At 44.9% G+C, this 19,292-nt stretch overlaps 1 protein-coding gene and 1 pseudogene across 2 annotated transcripts in view; one reads left to right on the top strand and one right to left on the bottom strand.

Moving 5' to 3' along the window:
* Nucleotides 1-18,718, bottom strand: part of Der-2 (Derlin 2) — a 126,749-nt gene extending 108,031 nt beyond the window's left edge. The window contains exon 1 of one of the 2 annotated variants that reach the window (XM_037433925.2): nucleotides 18,462-18,718. In XM_037433925.2, the coding sequence (XP_037289822.1) occupies nucleotides 18,462-18,554 (93 nt within the window). In that variant the 5' untranslated portion in view covers nucleotides 18,555-18,718. The remainder of the gene's footprint in view (nucleotides 1-18,461) is intronic. The other variant, XM_037433924.2, reaches the window with a different exon arrangement.
* On the top strand, nucleotides 1,026-11,869 carry LOC142802617 (uncharacterized; annotated as a pseudogene).
* Nucleotides 18,719-19,292: the final 574 nt, after the last annotated feature.

The following is a 19,292-nucleotide window of genomic DNA, read 5'->3' as shown; positions in this document are numbered from 1 at the left end:
TCTCTTTTGGCCTTCAGTCCATCGATTTGTCGAAGTTAGGTGCGATTTCGCAGCTGGCTTGCACTGGAGTCAATCTCTGCATCAGCGTATATCGTTTCTCGCCAGTAGTGGCAAAAAAGAGAGCTCTATGCATGCAAAAAGAGTAAGACGCATCCACACGCGGCTTTTGTCCACAAAATAAAATTAAAAAGACGAGAGAGAGACCGACACAGACACAGAGGGCCCATTTGAACTTCATTGTGTTCTTTTGTTTATGAGCCCCCATCCTTCATAAAAGCACTTCTTTTTCTAGTATGCGGTCTTGGCAACGTGCCTTGGTTTCTGTTAATAGAAGTTTGGCGAGTTTTTCTTGCTGTTGTCATTATTGGTGTTGTTGAGAACAAGCTTGAGGGTTTTCAACTAGTGGGAGAGGTGCAGCTGCCCATCGAGATAGCTACAAAGCTCCACCCACTGTTATTGAATGAGCACATGAAAGTGTTCCTTTCTGTGTGTATTGAGAACTGTTACCGTTTTCCAGAGTCTTGTTAAGTCATTGGCTCCAACAGTGAGTGAGGATAAACAGTTCGAGCATTAGTCTGGATAGTGCGTGTGGCCAGCACAGTGTCAAACTGGAGTTTTTGAGACCAAGAACCATTTTGGAAATTGGGTGTCTGTCGCCTCTGAAGTACGATCCTTGCAGACAGCATCCCGGTCCACCTATGTGAGCTACCTTGTTCTTGTCATTGGTGCTGTGAGGTGTGAAGTGATTTCAAGGATCAAGAGATCACTACCAAGGTCATACAGAGTACTCCGCCATTGAATGTCCTCTACGTTCTTGATGAACAATGATAAGCCATTGTGTTTCTTGCAGTTGTGGGGGTGCTAACACTTCCTGTATATTTGTTTAGGCTGCGTGGTGCACGTGTCTCGCACATCGGCCACATTTAGGGGTCACAACCACCGAGCGGTAGATGGCGTTGTGCTCGCGAGCAGTTGTTATCACCACCAACATCATCATCATCATCGTTAAAATAATAGCGCCGGCGATGACACCTGGGGGCAAGCTTTGGTTGTGGCAGAGGAAAGAGAAGCGGTTCTTCTTGGTGGGTGGCGGTCAGCGCGAATCGTTATCTCTCGCATTGGTCCCCGGTGCACGGCACCGCGGGTTGCACGCCAGGAGCCCTTGTGGTGGGTCAGGCGTTAGCAACACCACCTTGTGCTTGTCATGTTATTGAGTGTTGTGTAATATTGTGTAAGGTTGTTAAGCATGTGGATCACAATTGATGTGAAAATTCGGCTGACAATATTGTCGTTCTAAAGACAGTTAAATAAATGCACGATGTTTGGTTTGGTCCGACCGCGTTTGCTGTGTCCATTCACTCCAGGAACGTTGGCGCTTGCTGCTTTGAGACTCCCCACAGTGGAGGTGCCAAGGTGTGTGGGGAAAGCAGAGTTGGTAATAAACGCGAGGGGAAACATCATGGGTGCCCTGCCACAGTTTACAACCCACAGTGGAACAGTGTTAATAACCACAGCCAATCTATGAGAGGTTGATGTAAACGCCGATTGCAAAGGGCAGCCTGCTGCCTGCAGCGTTTAGAGCCTTTTTGAAGAGTGTGAGAAAGTGGCTATGGTGCAGGGGCGGCGCGTTTTTTGAAGATGAAGATGCTGCTTGTGTGCTTGCGTGCAGGAGAAGTTCAATGAAAAGATGTTCTGAGTAGTGTCGTGGAAATCATTCTCAACTAAGGTAATTCTGCTACGAACGAGTGTGGAGATTGAGGGTAAGGAGTGGCTGCTGTGCCGTGCATCTCTAGAAGTATTAGCAAGTCCGATGGGCACAACTGGATATGCAAATGTTGGCAAAGAGTAAACTGTCTGAGGAGATAACCTTTCACTGCATCAGTGTTAGTGAAGGTTGTGAGGGGGGATCGAGGAGAAGCATCATGAGCAATAAAAGGATCATTTGTGTTGTTGCGTACACATGGCTTATTAGTAACAGCAAGATAAATTTGACAAAAAAAAAACTATGCGACTTTAAAAATTAAGAGTTGAATTAAACGTTTGTATTGTTCACAAGCACTCTCAAATTATGACAGGTAGATTGCCACTATCCCTCAAGAGGAAGGTATATAACAGCTGTATCTTGCCGGTACTTAGCTACGGAGCAGAAACCTGGAGACTTACAAAGAGGGTTCAGCTTAAATTGAGGACGACGCAGCCAGCAATGGAAAGAAAAATGTTAGGTGTAACCTTGAGAGACAAGAAGACAGCAGAATGGATTAGGGGACAAACGGGGGTTAAGGATATCATAGTTGAAATAAAGAAGAGGAAATGGACATGGGCCGGGCATGTAGCGCGTAGACAGGATAACCGCTGGTCATTAAGGGTAACTAACTGGATTCCCAGAGAAGGGAAGCGGGCTAGGGGGAGACAGAAGGTTAGGTGGGCAGATGAGATTAAGAAGTTTGCGGGTATAAATTGACAGCAGCAAGCACAGGACCGGGTTAACTGGTGGAACATGGGAGAGGCCTTTGTCCTGCAGTGGACATAGTCAGGCTGATGATGATGATGATGATTGTTCACAAGTGTGCAAAATTAAGTGCACGAAGTGGTGTTAAGTGGAAACACGGGAAGAAAAGCCACTTTTGATACAGTCAGCATTGTCTCCCTGAGCATGCTTCTAAGAAGTTGTTAACTCTTCACCCGAATTTTAACTTGTAGTCCCCGTATGATGGGTTCTCATTTACTAAATCAGATTCTGATTTATCAGTCAAGTGGCACTTCAGACGAATAGCTGCTAAACTCACTTGCGGCAGAGAAACTGGTGCGCACTTCCATAGCGAAAACAAACTAAAACAAACTCTGTTAAGACGAATTATTGCTTAAGACAAACAACAAGGGAGTGTTTGTTTGGTTTCGCATCAATGCAAAAAAAAAAATCTGCTTGAGACGAACCACATAACAGGCCTTTTCTGTTAAGACAAACTCTGCCAGTGATCAACAATGACAGGCATTCTGCGCAACGAACATTATAGTCTTGATTGGGGCATTCAGATGAAAAAGCGAAAGAAAAATGAAAAAAAAAAAAAACTTCTTGGCACAAAGACTCGGAGCAAATCGAAAGAGAGTTGTCACGTGGAGGGAGAAAACGAGATACGTGGGAAAGGGAGGTCAGCGCATAAAGCTTGTATCTCCATCACTTCTAGCCTGTAGGTGGAGAAAGGGCCAGCTTTATCAGCAAAGACACCAACAAAGAGCGATCGTCCTTTTGTATTTTCCTCACGTTCTTCATTTCCTGAACCGGAGTACAGTGGAGAACAGATGAACATAAGAGCTTGACTAAAGAAGAAAATGCAAGAAAAGGAGGACAGTCAAATGAAAGTGAAAACTGGAACAAACATTGTCTGTGCATTATATCAGATAAAACCAAAACCACATATGCGGCACTAGCACTCCCATTAGAGGAATAAGATGCAGTCTCATCGCCATCACATAATAGCACCCGAGCACATGTTGTGGTCACTTTGCGTTGTTTTGCATAGGGCCAGTGCGTGTCATATCTGTTCCCAGTAAAACGCAGCAAATTGCGATGCGCCATTTTCATTATGAAAGTGCACGACAAAGGAAAGCCATTTTGCACACTAAATATAGCTGTGTCATGTCTTTTAGCGTGCCTGAGGCTTGCGACCAGGAGAAGCATAAATGCAGATTTTCACCTGCATACCATTTAGGAAAGTTACTGCGGGCTGAAAATGTGAAAATATCCGTACCTCAAAGAAAATCTTACTGACTTTTATAAGAACTTGGAATATACTGGGCTTTGTCAAGGTAGCGGTATCCAATGGAGGCGTATCCAAAAGCGATAGCAAAGCTAATGAAACAGCCTCTCGGAAGGTTGACAGCCAGAAGAATAAGTTTTCCATTCTTTGAAAAAAAAATTGTGCTTGTCTCTCCCTTTTTATCCTTTTATAATCGTCAAAATAGGGTCGAGCTACAGCTTTATTATTAAGATGTGGCAGCAAATTATTCATGAGCATATTTATTATGAACTCTCAAAAATGAGTACTTGCTAGATTAGTCTAAATACTTTACTCAAAAAGATAGTTTTTATTGAGCCGAGCCTGATAAATGCTTTTTCTTATTCCTTTCCGTCCTATTTTAAGTATACTTCATTCAGCATTTTCAAGCAACATATTTATGGGTACTAAGCATTTTAGCATTGGTTTTGGTGGGCACTTCTGATAAGACGAAAAAATGATTGTGGTCTTTAGGAGTATGTCTTCTTACATACTACTAAAGTAGTATACTACTAAAGCATACTACTAAAGTAGACATACTACTAAAGTAGTATGTCTACTTCAGTTGTGAGCACGCCCGGACAACGAAAACAAGTCTGATCATATTTCTCTGTCCTAATGCCAAAGAGAAGTGCAGTTTTTGCGAGTCCCCTTAACAGGAAATGCACGATAACAGGCATAATCGTGTGCTGGGAAAAAATAAATGGTGTAGTAACAAACAGGTCACCTTTTCAAAGATTCTAAACGGGAAAGTCACCAGTTCTCCGGGTGCAACAAGCAGAAGGCAGCCACAGAACAAAATCGAAACTAGACGGTGCATTGCTGTTTTAAAGCAAGAAAACAGAGATATTGGCGCAAGGAAAAAGAATTCCACATATTCCCACAGTGCAGCAGCACATGCCAACCAATAGAAATGATCGAAAAGGCAGTTTTTTTTTTTCACAGGATATGATATACATGCATGTCTTTTGTACTGCGGCTCTTAGAAGATGACGTACGTGTTTGATGACTTTTAACATTTACTCCCTCTCCACTTCACTTGCCTCTCAACAACACTGCATGCGAAAGTGAAGCAGTGCTGCACTGTCCTTCCTACAGAGTTGAGATGAAAGAGGGTCACTGACCAAGTCTGATGACCCGAAGTTTAGGAAATGCATACAAGTTACTTGTTCACTGAGCTGGACTAGAAGTAATCGTCAATTACATAGCCAGTAGGTGACGCAACGTGCGCGTATAGATAACCGGCATAGTCCGTGCTGTCCTATTCATTGCATCTGTGACTCGATGAAGAGAGATTCTAGAAACCGGCGGGATGACACGTTTTTTCTTTGGCGATGACAGCGGCGTTGTCCCAGTCAATGATGCGATTACGTTCATGCATCTGTCGTGTGGCTGTTATTAATGACGTCATGTTGGTGCTCCTTGAGGCGCCAAGAGAACTTTCCTGTTTCGCCAATAACCACGAATGTAATTAGCAATCAGCAGGGAAAATGGCAAGAGAGAATGCATACAAACATCGATGGTGACAGAGTATGCTTGATGTGTGGTGCTTTATGGCGCAAGGGCCAATTGATGGCCAAAGAGCGCCATTTCAATGACTAGAGATGTAGACAATGATATGTTGCGTGGCTGTATAGAGGACTTGAAATTCCTCGCGATAACGCTGGTAAAAGCATAAGTATTAAAATCATGACAGTGGTGTGATATGTACAGTAAAAATGGGTGACAAATGGTTTTGATAATAAAAGCATGTGTAAAAATATTTGGCACTAGCACAAGTGCCTCATCAGCGCCCTTGTGTCCAAGGGCTGCGAGGCAAGTGCTTTTAAATGTAGTCACTGCAGCAGCAACCTCTCTTTAGAGGTCACGCTACGCAATGCCTGGGTATATTACATGGTAGAAAAGGGCATCTCTTAAAAAAGCTAGCAACGATTTATGAGTGCACAGTGGTTCCCTACCGAGGAACATTGCAGGGTGTAATGGCATATGTTGTCGGTAGGGTAATGGAAAGTGTTGTCTTCTCAGAGTGTCTAATTGTTCGCACTGGATTAAAATGTGAAGAACTGTTATTGATTCACCACATCTGTCACACAATGGTGGATCGCCACCGGACAAAAGATATGAGTATGTCATATATGTGTGTCCTATCCTGAGCCTCGTCATTGTTACTTCTGTACGACGTGATTTTGATACTGGCGGCCAGTGACCAAGGTGTGGCTTAATATTGTGTAGTTTGTTTCGTGTGTGTCTATCCCACTTGCTCTGCCCGTAGTCCTTGAGCTTTCGTTTGAGAGATGGCTTAAGATTTAGGGCTAGGATTGATATAGGTGTAGTGGCAGTGCTTTCGTGGAACAATGCAGCAAGCTGATCCGCCATCACGTTGCCTTGGATCTCACGGTGCCCTGGCACCCAGCACACTACAACATGTTGTTTGAGTGTGTAGAGTGTGCATAAAATAGAGTAAAGTGAGACGAGGACAGGATTTTTTCGTTTTTTAATAGTTTGCAGAGCTGTTACCACACTGAGGGAGTCCGTATAAATTACTACTTTTTGTAGTTGTAATTGTTTGATGTGTTTGGCCACCACAAATATCGCGTAAGCTTCCGCTGTGAAGATACTTGTGTCTGAATGTAGAGGGCCAGCATCCGAAAAGAATGGGCCGCCAGCAGCGTAGGACACAGAGGAGTTAGACTTGGAGGCATATGTAAAGAACTCAGGACGTGTGTATTTGTGTTGAAGTTCTAGAAAGTATGACTGGATATGGGCATTGGGCGCATGTTTAGTAACTTCTAGGAAAGACACATCGCAGTCTATAGTCTGCCACTGCCATGGTGGCGGGTATGCTACAGGAGCCATTAAACTGTGTTCAAGTGACACGCCAGTTTCCTCAGCTAGACCCTTCAGGCGAACTGAGTAGGGTTGCCTCAACAAAGGCCTGTTTTGAAACAGAATGGAGCTCGACAGATCATTAATAGTAGAGTATGAGGGGTGCTTCTCTGCTTTAACCTTAAGGAAATACACAAAGGACATGTAAGTTCTCTGCAGATAAAGCGACCACTCATTTGACTCAACGTAAAGGCTTTCTGCAGCGCTGGTGCGAAAAGCTCCCGTAGAAGGGCGGATGCCCAAATTGTGCACGAAATTCAGCATCTTCAAAGCACTTTGAGTCGCTGACTGATGAACAACCGCCCCATAATCTAAGCGGGTGCGAATGAGGCTTCTATACAAATTCATGAGACATTGCCTGTCGCTACCCCACGTAGTACGTGACAACACTTTCAGAACATTCATGGCTTTTACACATTTTGTTTTTAAATACTTGATTTGCGGTATGAAGGTTAGCTTGAGGTCCAAGATTTCACCTAAGAATTTATGCTCGGCATTAATAGACAGACGTTGACCATTCATTTGAATGTCAGGTTCTGAGTGCATGCCTCTCTTTCGAGAGAACAAGACACATGTGCTTTTTTGTGGGTTCAGTCGGAATCCATTTTCTTCTGCCCATTTGGAGACCTTGCTGAACCTGCCGCTCACACATTGCCAGGGTGCATGACTTAAAGCCAAGCTGGACGTCATCGACATATGCACAGTAGAACATATTGCGGGGGATGGACAGGTGCAAGGAATTCATTTTGATAATAAAAAGTGTACACCGCCTTGCGGTACTCCCGTTTCTTGAACAAATGTTTAGGAGAGAACATTCCCCACGCAGACACCGAATGTGCGATTGGACAAGTAACTCTCAATTATGGAATGCATTCTACCGCGCACACCCAGGTGAGACAAGTCTATTAATATGCCAAAACGCCATGTTGTGTCGTAAGCCTTCTCGATATCCAAAAACACAGAGAGGAAGTATTGTTTGTGGACGAAGGCGTCTCGTATCTGTGCCTTGATACACACCAGATGGTCGATGATGGATCCACCCTCTCGAAACCCACACTGGGAATGGTCGAGTAGATTGTGTGTTTCAAGGAAATGTGAAAGTCGGCGATTTATCATTTTTTCGAAAAGTTTACAAAGGCAGTTGGTCAGTGCAATGGGCCTATAACTCGCAACTGAGGAAGGTTCCTTGCCCTGTTTCAAAATAGGGATAACAATAGCCTCTTTCCAGGAAGTAGGAATGGTGCCAGAAAGCCAGATAGCATTGCATAGGGAGAGTGAAGTTTTTCGCGTTTTGAGCGGCAGGTTTTTCAACATTTCCTACATGACATGGTCGTGGCCTGGGGCAGAATTACTGCAGGAGTTGAGTGATGTTTGTAGCTCAGCTAAGTTGAAAGGTTGGTTGTATGCCTTGTATTTTGTACACTTGCATTCTAGTTTCTGCTTTTCTATTTTTGCTTTATATCTTTGAAAATCTTCAGTATGGTGTGACGAGCTAGACACCTGCTCGTTGTGTGCACCGAGGAAGTTCGCCTGATCTTCCAGGCTGTCACCCTGTGTGTTTACAAGTGGGAGTGAATGCACTTGTCTTCCTGCTACTCTACCAACCATGTTCCAGACTTTAGCCTCTTGGGTATATGAATTGATCCCTGATAAAAACTTGTGCCAACTTTCCCTTCTGGCCTGCCAATGCATTCTCTTGGCCTGAGACTTCATTTTCTTAAAAATGTCAAGATTTTCGGCTGTCGGTGAGTTTCGAAGCAACCTCCATGCTTTGTTTTGCTGCTTGCGCGCATTTCGGCACTCCGAGTTCCACCATGGCACGCGTCGTTTTCCAGAGTGTCCATTTGTTTGTGGGATGCAATTTGTTGCTCCATCAATCAGAAACACTGTGAAGTAGTTGACAGCCGCATCAATGCTTAAAGTACGCATGTCGTGCCAATTTAATTGAGTGATGGTATAAAATGTTCCCAGTCGGCTTTGCTTAATTGCCATTTGGGAACCTGGGTCGGGCATTCAGTTGATGTAGGTGTGCTCAAAACTACGAGAAAATGGTCACTTCAGTAGGGATTGGTGATGACTTTCCAGTGAAGTAGGGGCACGAGCGATGGAGATACTATGCTTAGGTCTATAGAGGAATAGGTATTGTTAGCGAGGTTATAATAGGCTGGTTCTTTTCGATTCAGGAGACACGTGCTGGAAGAGAGAAGAAATTGTTCAATCAGTCCACCTCGGGCATCACAACGAGATTCACCCCATAGCCTGCTATGTGCATTAAAGTCCCCTGGAACAAGATAGGGTTCGGGAAGTTAATCTATCAAGGACTGGAATTCATGTTTGTGTAGTTGAAAATGTGGAGGTATGCATATAGAGCAAATGATGACGAATTTGCTTAGAAGCACTACTCGAACAGCCACTGCCTCAAGAGACGTTTGGAGTTTTAAGTGTTTACATGCTAAACCTTGCTTAACTATAACAGCTACACCTCCAGATAATGCCACGGCATCACCGCGGTCCTTCCGAAAAATAATGTAACTGCGTAGAAAGTTGGTGTGTTTAGATTTTTAGTGTTTTCTGTACACACAGCCCTTTTGGCAAGTGTCTGTGTAGAAGTTCTTGGATATCGTCGAAATTTGTAAGAAGGCCTCAGTCATTCCATTGTATAATCTGTGTTTCCATATTTGATGGAAAGTGGTGCTGTGTGTACGGAAATAAAGTGGCTGTTCAAGTGGAAAGTTGTAATTTAAGTAGCAGGACCGTCGTCGGGCCCTGTTGTTGGTTTCTTGGTTTCTTTAGCGCGTTCCAGGGAGCCCTTCCAGGGAGCGCTTTCCAGGGATCATTCGCTGGTGATGGACAAAGGGCCTGTACATATATTGCTCTTCTTGTAGGATATGCAGGCACTTCTGCATGCACATCCTACAAAGGGAGCAATATATGTACAGTACGGTCCACTGTTAAGGAGAACACGCGAATGCGTGGCCACGGCCCGCGTGGCGCAAACTGGTGGCGAGATTTGTAAACGTGGCACATGCGCATAAAAGCGTGAAGGCTATGCTTGTCGGATTTTGTCTGCTATGTTCTGCCCCTGCGCTTGCCGAGCACTTTCTTTTTCCGCAGAGTGACTCATGCCGCCGCTGGTCTGCCAGCCCCCTTTCAGATGGTCAGCAGGCACATAAGAGATTTAGCATACTTCTTGTTCGTTTTGAGAACACGTGTCCCAAGATATAATGAGGCTTAGAAACGGTTTGTATTCACAACGAACGCAAAGCTTTCTGAACAGGGTCTGATGCACCTTGAAGAATCTGGGGAAAATACTCAATGAACGTCCTCTTCACTCATTACAAACTCCTCGTTCCTCTTAGCACGCACTTCTGCCTGCAAGTCTTCTGGGTATCGTTATAATAAACGTCCTAGGATATTGCCGTCGTTCCAAAGCATTAACGTGTTCCCCTGCACAAGACGTCCATTGTGTGTATTCCCTATGTTCAAGGTGTATCAGACCCTGTTCGGAGAGTCAAGCGTACTCTGGACATACCAACACTTTTTCAAGCCCCGTCGTTATACATCAAGGTACGCATTGGCAAAACTCAAGAACAGCCCACCTGCAGACGATGCAGGAATTGTAAAGCGACTTTAGCAAAATGGGCAGTAAATGATGAAGGGTGCAAAAGAAAACGTTAGCGAAATCACGCATTCAAGGCGTTTGTAGAAAGAACTTGTTGAAGACAGCTGGACAACAGGGAATTTTGTTAATAATAGTTCAGTTGAAGTAAACCTTGACAATCATGAATTCACCCGGCTTTTGGGATACCGGACTTTTATCAAAGCGTCACATCTGCGATGGTGAACTACTGGTGCCACGAGACGGTGGTACATCCTTATAAAAAGCGCTAGCACCGCAGAGGAGCCAGGCACAGCATTCCTCCTCTTTCTGTTCGGAAGTCATCCCTGTCGACTTGGAGCAGCTGTTGCCTTGGTCTTCCTACTGCGAATATTTTCCCTTGTTGAAGACGACGGCGGCAAATATTACGGTGTTCTGCAGCATTTGCAAAAAAGAGTACTCTACTAGCAAGACGTCTTCGTCAAACCTGCGGAAACATCTAGAGGTAAGTTTCAACATTGTAAATGACAGGATTCCGGTTTCGCGTGTCTGTTTCATTGTACGTAGTGAATTATGCCGATTAAGTTAAAATTACTGTACTGAACTTAAACTTTCCTTCTGGGCAGAAAAAACATTTGACTGCACTTAAGGAGTTCGACTCCAAGATGATAAAAGCCGAGCATGGCCCACCATGGTAGACAAAAGGCATGCGGGCAACAGCTTCACACAGACACTGGAGTCCTGTCTTGCAGCAACTATTCGACCCAAGGCTCTACCACAAAGTTGTTTAGACAGGTTAACTGTGAAGTTTGTAGCCTCCGACGTGCAGTGCTTTTCAGTCATTGAAAATGAACAGTTCCGGTGCTTGATTAACGCAATGCAGCCATCGGCAACGGTGATGAACAGTAAGTCACTGGTCAATCAGATCGACATCCTCTACACAGAGCAAAAAGCGTCCCTCATCGCCACCTTGGAGAAGGAATCGACGGTCTGCTGCACAGCTGACTGCTGGAAAGCCTCAAACAGGGGAGGCTTTTAGTGTAGGCTTTAAACAGCCAACTGCATGTTTGCTTTTTGCAAGGTCCTAATATGCGATATTTCCTCGATCTCATAAAACAACATACAATTTAGTAGGAGATTTTGTAACCCTGTAGATATGGGTACATTACATGTCACAGGTTGCAGCGAAATGTACCTGCGAAATATTTGCGAAACTGTGTCGCTTCGTCGAATTTGCAAAATGCAGAACACGGAAAAACAGTCGTTTATGATATATTTCGTAGGCCACGTAAGCAAATTGTGTAAGCAAAATTAACAAACAAACAAAATGTTTTAGTTTTAAACAAGTGAGTAAGCATAATATGCATCTTGTGTCGCACGGTAATCTTGCGTTTTTTGGTAAACAAAACAAAAAGGAAAAAGAAGACATAGGAATCCGAGTAAGTCAAGGCTCAAGAAGCAGATCTAACTTAAATGCTTCTTATTGAAAGGGTTGCCGACGTTCCTATCTAGTCGAGGTGGATTCTCAAATATACAACAATGGTTTCTAACCATGCCAAGCAACGCTCGCAATGCAATGCAGCCGGAATATTTGCATACGCGTAATTGGTGTGGCAGTTGCGAACTAGTAGAGGTCCCTTGATTCTAATGACCCAACTGATATCACTAGTTGTAAGATTGGCCATTCTTTTTTTCTTCAATTTTCATAGAAGCTTCCTGGGTGAGACGGTTCACTTTATAGATGAACAGTATCTGGAAAGAAGATCCGGAGCGCTTGTGTACCAAAGGCTCTCAGGTCGTCACACCTACGACGTAATTGCGACAGAGCTCCACGCAGTATTTGTGGAGTCCAAGATTCTGTACAAGATATGCATTTTCATCACGGACAATGGTTCAAACTTTGTGAAAGCCTTCAGGTAGGTTGAAAGGCTGCTTCTGTTTTAATCTCACTGGGTGCATCGAGGTTGACTATTTCTATCATCTTAGTCCTCCCCAAAAAGGAACTGAATAAGGCTGCGATTTGATTTCAGATGTGTTCTTTTTTTTAATAATCGGAATAAATTAGTGACCTTGGCATCCTGCAATCGCTGATCTCACTGACTCTGGAGAGTTGTGGGCACGCCCTTGACTGATGCATACTTAGGCACATTTTGTAACCCTATAATTTACGACAAACTTCTGCATATCCTTCGGAAACCTAAATAGTTGTGGTTATTTTGTAGAGTCAGGAATGAAAATACGAATACGTTCTACAGAGATTTTGTACAAAGCCCCCTGAGACTAGAAAAGACAAGAGGCAAATTCAACGCACACACACAACACAAACTTAACGCGTTGTCTCGTCCCTCGTATTTTTTTAATGAATGACATGGCTTTCTGCTTTAATAAGATATTTGCGAAAGCCCATTATTGTGTTATATTCCATATTTAGGCTACTGATCGTCCGTGCCATGCAACATTTTTTTCTGCTAGAAGCGTACCACAGATGTACACTGCCCTAACAACTTGCAGAGTATGAAATTTCCCACAGTTTTTTTTTTTTTTTTCCCGCTTTGCCTAAACACATAACCTCCAAATAGATGCTCCGGCCTGTAGTAGTCCTTGCCAGCTACACAGCTACCAGCTATTCTAAATACGCCGCATGCTAACAGAGCAGAAATTCACATTTGCAGTAGAGCCTATGCTCCTTGAACTTTAGGGTTCAGTTATACGTCTGCTTGAGCATGGTCCTTATAGTCGCAGTTATACATAGTCGCAGCTATAGTTGGAGTTATACATAGCCATCAGTTATACATCTGTTTGGGCATAATCTTTGTCAAAGGATCTTAATGTTCACTCCTTTCTTGATTTTTCTGGCAGTTTTATTGTTAAGGAAGTGCTCTGTCCTGTCCCGCACTTATTCGCCCAGCTGTTGGCACTTTTATTTCTTACTCCTTGACCGATTTCCATTTTTCGGGACACAGGGCATTTGGAGAAACTTAACGGGACCAATATTTTGCGGCAAATAACATCACGAACGTGCTGGACAGTGGCTCGAAGAATGATTCCTCTCAAGATATCCGCTTGCCACGCCACAGGAGGTGTGCCGCGCACACCATAAATCTCGTCGCTTCGGTGGATGCCGAAAATCTCGGCAAAAACAGTACCTACCACGAAAAAGCGAGGACCGTTTTCTCAAAACTGAAGACTCTTTAGAGGAAACAAAGCCACTCTGTGCAGGCAGCCGAAGCAATAAAGTCTGCCTTAGGAAGGCAGCTCCTTGTGCCGAATGCAACTCGAAAGAATTCATTATTCAACGCCATGAAGTACGTGAACAAAGTACCGAAAGGGAGGAAGGACGCAATATTTCATGCACTTTCGTTGCCACGATTGCTGCATGGGGAATCTCTGTTCATACATGAACACTGCAAGGTATGTTTCGATTATTTGTTTAACATTATGCAGTGCATTGACTATATCTTTTATTTTTCCAGGCGATGTACACTGGAAAAGGTGTTAGATATCCTACAAGGGGTGCAATATATGTACAGTACGGTCCACTGTTAGGGAGAACACGCCAACGCGTGGCCACAGCCCGCGTGGCGCAAACTGGTGGAGAGATTTGTAAACGTGGCGCACGCGCATAAAAGCGCGAAGGCTATGCTTGTCAGATTTTGTCTGCTATGTTCTGCCCCTGCACTTGCCGAGCGCTTTTTTTTTTTTTCCGCAGAGTGATTCATGCTGCCACTGGTCTGCCAGCGCCCTGTCAGATGGTCAGCAGGCACAAGAAAAGCTTAGCTTGCTTCTTGTGTGGTATCTCGCCAGTTTTGAAACGATGTGATTCACAACCACAGCGGTAGAATTTCGATTAAAGGCGATATACAATGAATAGCCCTACGAATAAATTTAAAGGAATGTTAATAAACACTTAATATTAATAAATATTGGAATTTAACATCACAGAACAGCGGTACGATTATGAGTGATGCAGTGGAAGGCTCCAGAAATTTCAGCCTCCTGGGGTTACAATCAAAGTGCTAGGGCCTCAAATATTTTCGCCTTCATCGATAATGCGGCTGCCGCGGCCAGGATTTGATCCCGTGACCTCGGTCCAGCTGTTCAGTACCACAACCCCTATACCATCATGGCGAGTTAAGAAAACACTTGAGGATCAAGTCTCTTCAAAGGATTGCTTCAAACGACTCCAAAGGACTGCTTCAAAGGACTGCTTCAGGCGTCCAGCCGCCAGAACCTAGACCGACGCAGCGCCGTAATGTACCCTGGTAGAACTATCTAGGGATCTTACGTTGGAGTGGGTACAAGAACGCAACCTTGCATAATATGGCGAAAGTTTTTCGGTTTACCAGCACACGTGATACCTTGCCACCGTGTGCATTAGTCTGCATTTTGTTCCGGCCTTCGCTTGTGAAAACGTCGCCTAGCTGTGAAGTCAAGTGCCTATGCGGGCACTCGTAGTACAACCATGGATATAAAATTGGGAGAGATTTCAGTTTTTTGCAGCGCTTAAAAATGTGCTTCTTCGTTTCAAGTGACCATGAATATTTTGTAAAGAAATCAAGCAAGTCAGTCGACGTGGCCAACGCGCATCCTTCAATGGCAGCGGCGAAGTTGAAACTTGAATTTGCTAACAGGACTTGCACTTCAAGTGTAATTCCACAGATCGTCAATTTATTGCGGGCTTGTTGGGCTGTTAAACATATATTACTGGGAAGTTTGAAGGTCACGGTCGTCTTACACACAAGCAAGATAAATGGAGTGATAGCGTAAATTACCGGCTATAAGTTAATCGTTCTATTACTCTAAGATAGCTATGCGAATAACTTGCAACACTAACCTTACTAGCGTAATTAGCGGTATCGATGCTACATTCCGCCGTCGGCGAGCTTGTAGGTCGCTCCGAGCAAACGGCCAAGTTATCGTCCCGAGCACCCTACGCCTATTTCACCGAGCAAGTCAAGCCCCGTTCGTCAATTTTCGGCATTTGGGAACTCTGGACAAGGACAGAAGACAAGCACACGAAGACAAGAGCTCGTTTCGTAGCTTTAAGCACCCGCTACAGTGTGTCTAAATCTCTAAATATCCGTGTGCCCATAATGTCTTGTCAGCTGTCTCGGCATGCTTTGGCGGAGGTTTCTGACCGCAACCGCTTTCTCGACGTTGTGCTGCATGCAGCGAGGCAAGTTGAGACAGGAAGATCTGATGGTATATGGGGTTGTGGAGACACATCTTCCGGACATGGAGCAACCACCTTGCGATCTGGACTACGTATGATTGCAATAGAACAGAAGGCAGCAAAAACAGGGGTCTAGGCGAGAAAGTCTCGACCCAGGATCAGAGACACTAGAGAGTTTTAGTGCTGGGCACCCAAGTGGCTTGCGCATCCAGGACGTTGGGGTGGTGGTATTGCACTTGCGCGAAACCCCAAGCAGATGCGTCGCAAGATCGCTGGGGCACTGAGCCATGCGTCCGCGTGGTCACAAACAATGCTGCCACCACTGGCCTCAGCGGAGATGAGCTGCCCTGGCGCACACGCTGGCGCATCATGTAACCCGTGATGCCATTCACCTTCACGGTGAGGCAAGCCGAGGTTGGCCAGAGCCACCAGCTTGACACATATTATAGCACAAAGGCGCCAAATCTCGGACAGCATGGATAGGCCGCCTTCTACGATGAAGCATACGGCGAAGCAGCGCCGAACAAGGTGTTACTTCACGCCCGAGGTGGACATTTTACTGTTACGTGAGGTACTCGCGGTAGATCAATAGTGATTAAATTGTTTCAGCCAGATTACCAAAGCTGGAATGGCCTAAAACATAGAAACTAAAAACGTGCGAGCCCCCAACAAGCTGAATAGTTGGCGCCATCTAGCGTGACTAGAGTGAACCAGGCAATAACAAAACTGTTATTGCAGAAACATTGTGCATTGTACGTCTCGTGCAAAAACTGCGCAGTGGCGTTATTACCATTGAGTTACCTTTTTAATCATTTTCACCTCTAAACATTACGTGTAAGCCAATGTATTCATGAATGTGGTTGGAGGGAGTGTCACAAGGTGTCGACACCATCGTTACAGTAACCTTATATTTTTTACCTTTTTGGTGGTAGTGGTGGTGATTAGAAGAAGGAAAAGACGCCTAATTTTTGCAACCCGTTAGGGAGCACGGCGCAGCGCCGAATAGGTGGCGCCTATAGTATAGTGTACTTAAGGTCCCTAGATGAAACAAGTTTCCAAGGTATACCGACACCTTTCCCTTTCCTCTTCGCCTATGTTCCTGAAGCGCCCCCAAGAAGGTTTAAAACTTTCATCCAAAAGCGAATGTTTGGGTTCTGTTGCTACGGTGAATAGATGTAAATGAAACAAAATGGAACGAAATAAGACGTAAAATAAACAGTTACCTTTATGAACATAAACGGCACAACACAAGAGCAAGCGGGATGTGCGTTACTCAACGTTGTGCAGTTCGATACTTTACACCACTAGCCATGGCGTCTCGCATAGTACATTTTAGTTCCACGGCCGCGGTATTTCGTCCAGTTCTAACTAGTCCACTTCTCCGATTGTGTTTTGTTCGTGCTGTGACACAGTGAACGTGCTTCTTGCTGGATCCTGTTAAGTGGCCACAGGGCGTGACGTTGTGACGATTGATTACAACCGGCTTGTGCACACGCAAGAAAAAAAACTACGACCAGACTGGTACGAACACTCGTCCAGCAGCACTGCGATGACGTTTTTTTTTTTAAATGTGCCCATTTGGACAATCGTGATGCTAAGTGATTCTGATGCGGTGCTGGGAACTTCCTGAAAAGTGAGAGTTCTACTGGTGAGGTGTCTCGAAGCAGCGCGTTTCGGCTCAAGCGGGAACTGGTCAAGAGTGAAATGTTTCTGAAGGTGCGTTGATTACAACCTACAGCTGCTCTGTATACGTGCATACCCACATGTATTTGTACCAACTGGCATGCACTAGACACGCATTAGACGCGCGCCTGGCGTTTCAATAAAAACCGACAAGTGAACTCACTTCGCAGATCCGCGTCAACATACGTTGACGGAGTTGCACGAAAGCATTCGCGTGAAATGGTTCATAGTTGCACTTCATGATGCGCTTCATCTCGGAAAGCACGAGGTAAGTTGAAGAGAGCAAAACCATTTTCTGTTGTTTACGGCAACACAGCATTGCTGAAAAACGCAGATGTTGCATTGAATGAGCATGGCGAAACAATCTTGGTCGACTTAGCGCACACCGAAACGCTCCTCCTCTTCAGTTTATGTTCTGGCTACGATTTCGTGTTTGGTCACGACGAGAATCCGGCTGGAGCCATATGCGCATGCGTACTCGTTTTGAACCTTTTGCATAATAATAAATAACACCACCAGCCATTTGCAAGATCACGTGCAAGTAATGCACCAATTACAGACGCGGATGGCAGAGAAAAAGAGGAGTAATCGAGAGAGTGAGGAGGACGGCTCGAGAACAATAAGTGACGCTACCTTGTTTCATCTAGGGACCTTACCCGATCTAAATGGTGCAGCCATATCAATCCATCCATCCATGCATATAACGATTTCCGGTGCCGCCGCACTCGGTAGTGCACATGTATTTATAAAGTATGCAGTCGTATGCAAGCAGCGAATTTCAAGCGGCATGTTTCTTACTACGTCATTAATAAACAGCGGAAAGAACGGGAGATATGAGTAGACACGGAAAAACACGGCAGCCTGTTTTTTCAATAAGCCTTCAATTGATTGCCAGCGCTCGTCTTGCGCCTCTGGCTGAACTTAGAAGTGTGGCAGTTTGGGCTAGTTGGTATGACATGACGATAGTTATAGCACGAGAACAGAACAACGACTGTCTCTTTGTCGTCGTTCTTTTCTCACGCTATAAGTATCGTCTTGCTGAACGTTACAAAGATGCGCTTATCTCGCCGTCATGCTCGCGTACTATTGTGGAGGGCTACTCCGACTACGAGTGGCGCTGCCTCCCTCGGCGACCGTCCGCACAAGTTTGCGCCACAAATTTATCGCACACTTTTGTCATCATCAGTTGGCGTGAGAAAACATTTCATGTGTTTTGACAAACAGGTTGGTCCATGAATCGAACACTTTACCGCCTTCACATGAAACCCTCACTAAAGGCGGTGATGGTGCCCTTCCTTTCGAGTGCATGAAATAAACAGCGTCGCAGCGACAAGGTGGTACTTACTACTGCGGCGGTGGTAAGCACGCACGCTGCAGTGTATGTCCGGGTGACGACAGGGACTTGCATGAATTCTTGCGTTAACATACGCAGAGCCATCACGTCAAGCTCAGTGCTCGAGGTAAGTGCGCACACATCAGTAGGCTACAACGCATCGGTTAGTGGTGCCATTCCGGTCTAATCCACGTGTAACTCGCTGCTGCAAAGGCGAGACCGCCGACATCACACAGAACAAGAGCAGCAAGCAACGGTATAGTGGCTATAAAGATGCTGCAAGCTGGATGTGAGCCAGTCGTCAGCCAACAAAATCCATTTTAGTGAAACCGAAACTTGTGAAGCTTAAACTCAGGTGAGTAGGTAGATGCTCAACCGAAAAAAAAAATACACACAAAAAAAACGAGGACACAAGAACAAACTACAATGTAGGAGCGCTGAACTTACAACTTACATTTATATTGCACCGACCGGTCGTTTTACAGCGCACCAAAGCGCGCACTTCATTCCAATCAAACCACATATTGTCAATCAAAGCTGTGCCATCACCGTGTGCACATATCTTCCGCACACAAACAAAAAAACACAACTGAAAAAGATATAACCAGCCCTTAACAAGTACTAACAAGCAACAGAAAAAACACCGACAATTCATTTTCGAGGCACAGGTACAATGGCTATAGAATAGAAAAGTGTGATGAGCAGCAAGCGGCACCTACGGAGCGCACTGAAGCCTCCGAAAAGAAGCCGCATGGAGGCGCGAAAAGCCGTTTACACGTTAAAAATTAAGCAACCTGGAATAGGTAGGCTTGCTTTAGGAGCTCACGGGAATACACCAAATCA

Source organism: Rhipicephalus microplus, chromosome 3 (genome assembly GCF_043290135.1).
Source record: "Rhipicephalus microplus isolate Deutch F79 chromosome 3, USDA_Rmic, whole genome shotgun sequence".
Lineage (NCBI taxonomy): Eukaryota > Metazoa > Arthropoda > Arachnida > Ixodida > Ixodidae > Rhipicephalus > Rhipicephalus microplus.
The sequence above is the reverse complement of the archived record's forward strand: the minus strand, read 5'-3'. Positions and strand labels throughout refer to the sequence as shown.